An 8,863-nucleotide genomic window follows, 5' to 3' on the forward strand; every position below is an offset into this window, starting at 1 on the left:
TTCTGTCTTCAGATCAGACAATTTTTTTGAAGTATCCAGAAGTTTACCTTTTAACTCCTTCAACTTCTCAAATTTCTTCTTATGATTATCAAACTCTCTTCTCTTTTCATCTGAGCTGTTTTTCTCATTTTCAGAAGCGATGTCGAGCCACTCTTTCTTTTCAGGAAGCTCTTTAGCTATTGATGTATATTTCATTGCAGTATTTCTCTTTTCAAGCGCAAATTGTTTCTTCTCTTCATTTAAAGCTTTCTGGTTTTGAGCAATGCTGTCAGACAATTTCTGATTCTGGCTCAGACATTCTTCTCTGATGTCGTTCTTTTCTTTATCTATCTTGGCTCGTTCCAAGATAATCAGCTGCTCAAAATCATAGATCTGATTTAAAAGCATTTACGCGTTCAGCTCTAGAGAGTTTATCTTATTTTCATAAGATATGCGTTCAACACCAAATTTCTTTTCAACTTCTATCATCTTTTCCTTTTCTTTCTCCAAAATCTTCCTTTTCAGTATCCAATTTTTTTTAGCTTCTATTATCTCATCTTTCTTCTTTTTCAATAAATTTCTTTCCCTAGTCAATTCACTCTCAGATTTACTAAGTTTCTCTGTTAACTCCTCAAACTCTTTATTCTTATTTCCTTGAGAGTTCTTCTCAGCATTCAGTTCAAACTCAGCTTTACGAATTTTATTTACCAGTTCTTGCTCAATTTTGCTTTGCTTTATTGCTTCTTCATCTGACTCTTTTCTTTCAGATTCCAAAGTCTTTTCCAGCTCATGAATTGTAGATTTCAACCCAGAATTTTCCTTTAACTGTTCAAAGTCTGTTCTTCGACTCCTTCTGAAATCATAAGCATTTCCAAGTAATACATCAATTTTCACTTGAAGATATTCCTTTTCCTCTTTAGATTTTTCAAGATCTTGTTTCAACTCTTTAGCCCATTCCAAATTAGCGTGAATTTCAAGAAACACAATCACATATTTTTCCTTAAAATCCTTCACGCACTTTTCGAATTCAGAAACTTTAACTCTTAACTCTCTCTCTATTCTCCCTCTCAAAAGAAACTGCCATTTTAAAATCAGATTGATCAACAAAGAATCTAATGTTGTAAAATCAATCAAAAGAAATAAAAAACAATCAATAAGCTCAAAAACAATCAGAAAACTCAAAATTTGTTGAGAAAATAGAAAATCGACGGAAAAACTATAAAAATATCAGTAAAAACAATCAAAAACTGTTGAAAACAGTAAAAAAAAAGATTTAAGACTGATAAGAAACAGTTTACGCAATGCAAAACAGTTCAAAATTCTCAAACAGTCCAAAGCAAACCAAAAAACAGATTAAAAACAGTTCAAAATAGATAAAATCAGTTAAATCTCAATTAAAAAGTGATCCAAAAATGAAAGAAAAAAAACAGATTAAAAAACAGTTCAAAATAGATAAAATCAGTTAAATCTCAATTAAAAAGTGATCCAAAAATGAAAGAAAAAAAATTGTCAATGTAGGGTCAAAAAAAAAAGTGACCCAAGAAAAAACAGTTCTACACCCCTTAGATGAAAACAAAAAAAATGGGCTAAAGAAAAACAATGGGCTAAAATATACAATAAGGTCCAATATGGATCAAGCCCAAACAAAATGATCAAGTCCAAAATCGTCCAAAATACGTCTAAACCTATATCTTGGTTGACTGAGAAAAGTCAAAATCAGACACTAGTTCCTTGAGACGAGTAATTGATCAAAACAGTTCCTGTGAGCGAGAAACCTTAAATCCGGCCAAGCTTGAAAACTAATGCGACATTTGGGTCTTTCCAGTCCGAGAATTTAACCAACTCTTCCTCTACTGCTTCTGCTGCTACCGTTGAGGATTCTGTGCCACTTATGAATAGGATGCCTGGCTGTGCGATTTGAATGAAATTGCAGATGAGAAAATTCAAATCCAACTGTCCTTTGAGCGATATTACTTGAATTTGATAGAACTTTATTTTATCTTCCTCAAACCCTACCACAGCTTCTTCTACACCTATTTTCTGTTTCAATGGTAATCTGCCTGCTAATGAGAGTAATTCAAGTTGTCTCTGTGTAAATCCAGACTCAAATATTTTTCTTGATATAACATCAAACACAACAAATTCCTCATCTGAGGGGGTGTTTGAGATTGCCTATAAAAGTTGTTTTTTAACTTATTTCAGTCTGACAAGCTGTTTTATGGTGTTTGGATAAGGAAAAAAACTGCTTATAACGGTGCCGATAATAAGCTTACAACATTACATCAATCATTGTTCCCAATTCCTCTATTGCACCACATAATACACTTCACTTCATCTTTATTCACCTCATCCCACATACCTATCCAAAATCAAACTAACCAAGTCCGCCTAATATGAAATCTGCCTGGTGAGATGAACGATGTAGGCTTGAACTCGGTCAAAGCATTGTGCTTCAAAGAATATGAAATACGGACAAGCTTGAATCCGATTAATCTCAAATATGATCAAACCTCCAATAAGACAAGCCGGCCCAAAATTTGAGTAGCTTTTTCGATTTGTGGCTGCCTTCCCACAACAGGATCCAGCTTTTCCTCCTTTGCTAGCTTTGTCAAGGTGATCACTTACTAAGCCTGTGTCTGATTTATGTTGAGACAAAACAGAAGTATGCGATTTAGACAACTGATAATATGGTGTCCGATTTATGTAAAATCGGACAGAGTGATAAGTGATTTAGAGATTTTCAAAATCAAATCCAAATGAACGCAAGCGATTTCTTAAATCGAACAAGGAAGGAACGATTTAGATGAAATTGAAACTGGAAATCTGCGATTGATAGCAAAATCAAACAGACTGTTGTGCGATTAAACTCAAATTGGATGAAGCGATGAACGATTTAGGAAGAAGATGATGAAACCGATTGCTACAAGAAGAACCTGTGCGATATATGAACCTTTAAATCGATAAGGACGTCTGCGATAAATTTTGAAATCGCTTGTCTTCGTCAGAGGTAGATGTTAAATCGGATGCAAGGTTGTGCGATAAACGTTGAAATCGACCAAACCTGTATGTGGCTTAAGTCTTGAAATCGACCAAGCTGTGACAGTAGAGATTGTAAATCGGATGAGCCTTGTTGAGCGATGAAGACAATCGTGTAGGGTGTTGAGCGATTTATAGAGAAATCGCTTGTGCCTTTGTCCGATTTAGAAGATAGATGAAGCTGTTACGCGATTTAGGTGATTTAAAGTCCAAAATCAGCTGGGCCAAAACTGTTGGGCCTTGAGCGATTTAAGATCAAAACAAAAAAAAAAATCAAAAAACACAAAAACAGTAAGAGAAATAAAAAAAAAATGGATCAAAAACAGATTTTTCACAAAATTTTCAAGAACAAATTTTTTTTCAAAAACACAAAAAATTCACCAAAAACTCGAAAATCAATGATTAAAATATAAATCTTTGTGTATAACAAAGATTCATTAAAAGATTACGCAAAATTTGATCACAAAAACACAAAATTTTAAAAAAAATTGGATCAAATTCAAAGAAAAAAAAGAACACGAAGAACAAGATGAAGAACACAAAAAAATCCATAAAATTTCTTCTAAAAATTCTTCAAAACACACTGATTTCTTTTCTTGATTTCATGCACAATCTGCTCTGATACCAATTGATAGGTCACTTTAAGATCAATCTTCATAATCTTCAATATTCCATGGCAGATTTGATAATCTTCAAGAATACAATGAGAGGAGAGTTGAGTGAATATGTCAAACTTGGTCAACCTTTCAATAGACGTAAGATTTTACAATTGAGTTCATACATCTAAAATTACACTAAGACTAATCAATATATAGGGTCAAACAATAATCCTCAAAGTCAAAGTCAAAGTCAAAGTCACTGGAAAAGTCAAACACGATGTCTATTTAATTATAGACAATTTTATCTTTTCAAGACGAATACAATTAACACTGAAAATCAATCCTAACATCTTTGTAAGTACAACAACGAATTTGAACATCTTCTTGATCAGCTTGCTGTAGATATCTTCAATTATTAGTTTGTGCCTTGACTTTGAGTGCTGAATGGCTTAGCGAATTTCTAGCCATTCACTGTATCCGTATTGTTCAAGGTAGGAAGGACACTTAGTAACAGCTTCAAGGTTGTCTTTAGAGATGAGCATGGAGATGAGAAGTCCACCATATTTCATTCGTCCATTGATTGTGACGCTTGAGATGCGATGAGGACTTATTCTCTTATTTAAATGATCTTCACTCCATTTCCTGTCTCGGTCGTTCAACTTCATTGCTTTTTCACGTTCAGCTTCTGCAATTGAAAGCAATTTAGCTTGGGCCATGACAGCGTTCACCATCATTTTAGACGATTTCTTTAGAAGAACTTGAGTAGCAAGAGACTTGGCCAGCATGAGTTTGTCCTTAGTCTGTTATTGTTGAATACAGAGTTCTTCCTCAGCCTTGAGTGCTTCGAGTCTTTCAGCTTCACTAAGGAAGTCAAACTCACCACAACTAGAGGTACGAAAAAGAATTTTTACTCTAGTTAGGTCGAGTGACTCCTTAAGCCGAGTCATCGGTTGGTCACTAGGAACACTAGAAGTTGGGTTTTTAGGTACCCATTCCTCTAGACGACCACAGGTAGTAGAAGGGATAAAAAATAGATTTGAAACAAAGAAGTGACGATTGTAAACCTGGAGGGTTTTGTGTGTTCTTGAGGAAAGGTTTGAAGAGAAATTTTAGATTTCATTCTTCAGCAACACCTTTGTCTTTGGAGGAGGTGTTCTGATTCTTTGTGGAAGTCTCTTTCTCTTTTTCTTTTCTTTCTCCCCCTGGGATGAAGAATCCTTGAGAGAGACTCCTTTCAGAGTGCTGGCAAGTTTGTGGTATTGAATGGTGAAGTCGTCGTCATCATCGTCTTTATCATCATGACCACCGATCTTTTCCAGCGTCAGGAAGGGTTGAAGAGTCATCATCATCTTCATCGTCTTCATCTTTACCTTCATCTTCCTCATCACCAGCATCAGCTGCATGGTGATAGGAAGGTCTTCGTCATGAGCTTCAGCATCAGCTCTGACGGCATCATCAACAACCTCAGCTTTAGCTTAATGGGATTTAGCTCTTTGAGCATCAGCTTCATATGGTGTTGTAGGGACGATAGCAGCAGCAACAACAAAGTCTTTCTCCCCCTCTTTGTCATTGCATGACGAGAGAAAAGGTTATCAAGACTCAGGGCTATAATGTCCATTCATTGTTCAAGCATGGTCAGAGATCGAGCTTGAAGAAGACCAACTTCGAGAATCTAATCCAGTGATAAGTGATCCATTGATGTAAAAGAGGGTGTAGGAGATGGTACTAGTCGTTAAAGAAGATCCAGTATCTAGTGCAACATCTCACCATGCTTGGAAGTTAAGCATTCGCTTCATCGGCTTTGCTGTTGAGAATAGAGATAGCCTCAACATTGGTGCGTACATCGGCTTTGATAGTCTCACTTCTTCAATCAATCTTCAAGAATCAAGATAAAACTCTATAAATGGCATTCTTCAAGTATGAACTTTTGAGAGAAAAGGTCAAATAGTCAATGTGGGTTTATTTCACTAATTCTCTCAATTACACAAGGATTATTACAAATGAGCTCCTTTCCTACACTAAAACTCCCTTACAAGAACTATTTATAGGTCAAACTAGAATACACAAGTCAAAGTCAAACTCAAGACTTACTAAGACAAACAACAAGAAATACAAAATTAATCTTTCAAGGATTAATACAAATAACTCTAAAATTCAATCCTAACATTGTCGTCCCCCTTTTGATTCAAGCTTGAAAGAATTTGTACTCTTTGAATCTCTTTTGAAACTTTGACGCTTTAAGCACTTAAAGACTTCTTAAAATCTTCAAGTTAAACTTCTAACATTATCCTCTTTATGTTCTTCAGATAATTTTCTCTTGAGAAAATCTTCCACAACATTCTCCCCTCGAATTTTGAACAAAATAATCTTATCTTTTTACAGTTTGATGGAACACTGTAACAACAGTCTTCAGATATGATTTTCTAAGAACTTCTTCAGATAACATTCTCCTTTCTTGAAATCTCTTTCAGTAAACTCTTGTTAAGATGAGATCTTCACATTCAACTCCCCTTCAATATTGTAGCACAAGAATAATCTTCAGAATAATCAGCAGTCCTCTTCATTCACAATCCTTGAGTCTTTTGCAAATTTCCGATCTTCAGAATTGACTATTTCATACATTATATGATACTCCCCCTTATGATACAACAAAATGAATGAAACTTGAATGTATGCCATCAATTCGTAAAATTTTAAGCAAATCTTTTCAAATTCGCTTTTAATATTTTCAGATTATAAAGATGGGAAAAATAACCAAATTCAACTTATGAACTTGTTAACAATCTTATAAAAAGATTGACCTTTGAATATAACAAATATATTCAGTACAACGAATGTACTTCATATATGAGACTTTTTAAAGTTCATCTCACCAGGACTTCCATGCAATTATTGATAGCTTATAAAAAGCATATATATGAATGTTACGGCAAAATAACAGATATTTTGCAAAATTTGTGTAGTGAAAAAGAATAAAGCAATAAATGCTTCAAATTAGGCTAAAAAAGATAAACCGTGTGCACTACACAAATTTATCAGACTCAATTCGTGATCAAAAAGACTTGAAGGGGGACATATATTCTTCCTTTTCAATGTCAATTTTCTCCAAATGAGAAACTGATATATTGTGAGCTGCGTGTCCCAAGTGTTATTGAAACACTTATCTTTTAAGAGATAAATGAGTAGCTAGTGGAGTTTGTGACAAGAATTAGCCTGGGCTTTGCCTTTTTCAATATTAGTCTCCAAAGAATTGAGAACTAATAGATTTCGTGGTTTGCCCGTATTATAGAGGTTAAAACATGATTTTTTTTAATCTTTTAATCCTAACACAATTCTCATCATTTCTTTTAGCTCACTACAACTACCCCTCTCCTTTTCATTTTAAGCTCTGCACACAAAACCATTTTGTATTTCAACTCACTCAGATATGGATGTCTTCCCGGGTAGGTATGTCGGTTCTGACATTCCATAAAGGTATTTCTGTGAGGCACTCAGTCCCTCATAAATATAACAAGGGCGAGTCACCTTCATGCGGGGCTACCTAGCTACCATGGAAGACAAACCTTCCCCCATTGAAGGGCGCTGGCTTTCATTATTAGGGTATTTTCGAGGAGTGGCTGGCTTGGCTGGACAACGATGGATTGAAGGTAAGATAGATTTGAGTGAAAGTGGCACAGGACCTTCGATCTACCATAGGGTAGAATACTACCGAATTCATTCTATTGAAGCGTAACATTTCATTTCCTGTTGCATTTCTTTGGTTTGGAAGTTCCAGATTGCTTCAGGCAAGCTTCTAAAAGAGCATTACCCCACCTAGTATGCTTTTGTTGAAGGGAGGATATAAGCTCAATTGATCACAAACGATTGATCAAAATATTATAGCAAAGATGCTCAAATGATCAATAAAAAATATAACGATTAAGCACAATCAACAAGGAGTGATATTCAATTCATACTATTCAGGATATGTGGGAGAAATGAATGAAGATCTGTAAGTACAAGTTTACAGATTCAGACAATCAAAGAATAATGAATTATGTATCAATCAAAGTAAGAAAAAATTCAGAAAACAACTTTGAATACAAACGAGTGTATTATCACTGAAAATGATTTTCATTTAAGAGACATGATAATAACAGTTTGAAGAATAGTTGAAACATGTATTAGAATTATGTACGATGAGAAATTACGCAAGTAAAATCTCAAGAAATACCTGCTCAGAAAAGATACTCGTTTAAAAAACAATTCAGTTTCCAAAAATTTTTATCAAACTCTTATCAGCAACTCACCCTAGAAAAATAGATTTAAGTAATATTCATTTCAACTCAAAAACCAAAAATGAAAACATTTTGGCTCGGGTCCTGAACTGTGTTGTTCAGAAGCTATATTTCGTTTCAGCTCGGGTCCTAAACCGTTTTATTCAGAAACCATATTCAAACAGAATACAAACTCCCTTGCATCAGTGTATCATAGTAATGATTTTCTTATCAGCACAACATATGACACACCTTCAAAACAGATCAAGTAGATTTTGGTACCCCGACAAACTTGGGTCCTACTTGGTTAGTATTGGGCTGGGGAATATTGTACCTGCCAAACCATCTATTTCTATTAGATGTATTCTTTTTAGAACTTTTAACAGGTTGATCAGATAAACAGTAAGATCCATACCAGTTATTGTCATACCTGTTAAATCCATTCCAACTGTTCTGATAAAGAAGGTTGTCTCCATACCATCTGTTGTACCTTTTCTTATTGACAAAATCATTTGTTCTGCATGTTGAGCACATGATTCTTCTCTTACTAAGATTGATCATGAGAAGTCCAAATTTCATACGAATCTTGAAGAAATCTTCATCAAATCTCAAGAACAAATATGAATTCAAGATAGATTGGAGAGAGAGAATTACTTTGCTGTCAAATCACCTTTTCTCTGATTAATGATGTAATCAATCTGTAATTACAATTACAATTACAATGGAAAGACTATTTATACTAAGGAAAATAAAGCTAAACTAATTACAATAAAGCTAAGTAAATGGAGAAACTTGAATACAACATTTAAGCACTAATCTTGAACCCAAYATTCTCCCCCTTTGGATTCAAGTTTGGACTCTTATAAATTTCGTTTTGCGCAGTCCAAGAATCTTCTCAAACCTTCTCAGAGCATTTCGGTATTGAATTTTTTCTTCGAGCAGATTAATAGCATTAACGAACATATATCTTTCTTTGGCATTCATTCGCTCAGA

General features: G+C 34.5%; 1 protein-coding gene across 1 annotated transcript; it reads right to left on the reverse strand.

Moving 5' to 3' along the window:
- Positions 1-387: 387 nt before the first annotated feature.
- LOC112502944 (stress response protein NST1-like) lies at positions 388-4,330 on the reverse strand. Its single transcript, XM_025106978.1, has 2 exons — positions 4,127-4,330; positions 388-1,056 (listed from the first exon to the last, which is right to left on the reverse strand). The coding sequence occupies exons 1-2, from the start codon at positions 4,328-4,330 to the stop codon at positions 388-390; spliced, it is 873 nt and encodes a 290-aa protein (XP_024962746.1).
- Positions 4,331-8,863: the final 4,533 nt, after the last annotated feature.

Source organism: Cynara cardunculus, unplaced genomic scaffold (assembly GCF_001531365.2).
Source record: "Cynara cardunculus var. scolymus isolate 2C unplaced genomic scaffold, CcrdV1 Un_Scaffold_2215, whole genome shotgun sequence".
Lineage (NCBI taxonomy): Eukaryota > Viridiplantae > Streptophyta > Magnoliopsida > Asterales > Asteraceae > Cynara > Cynara cardunculus.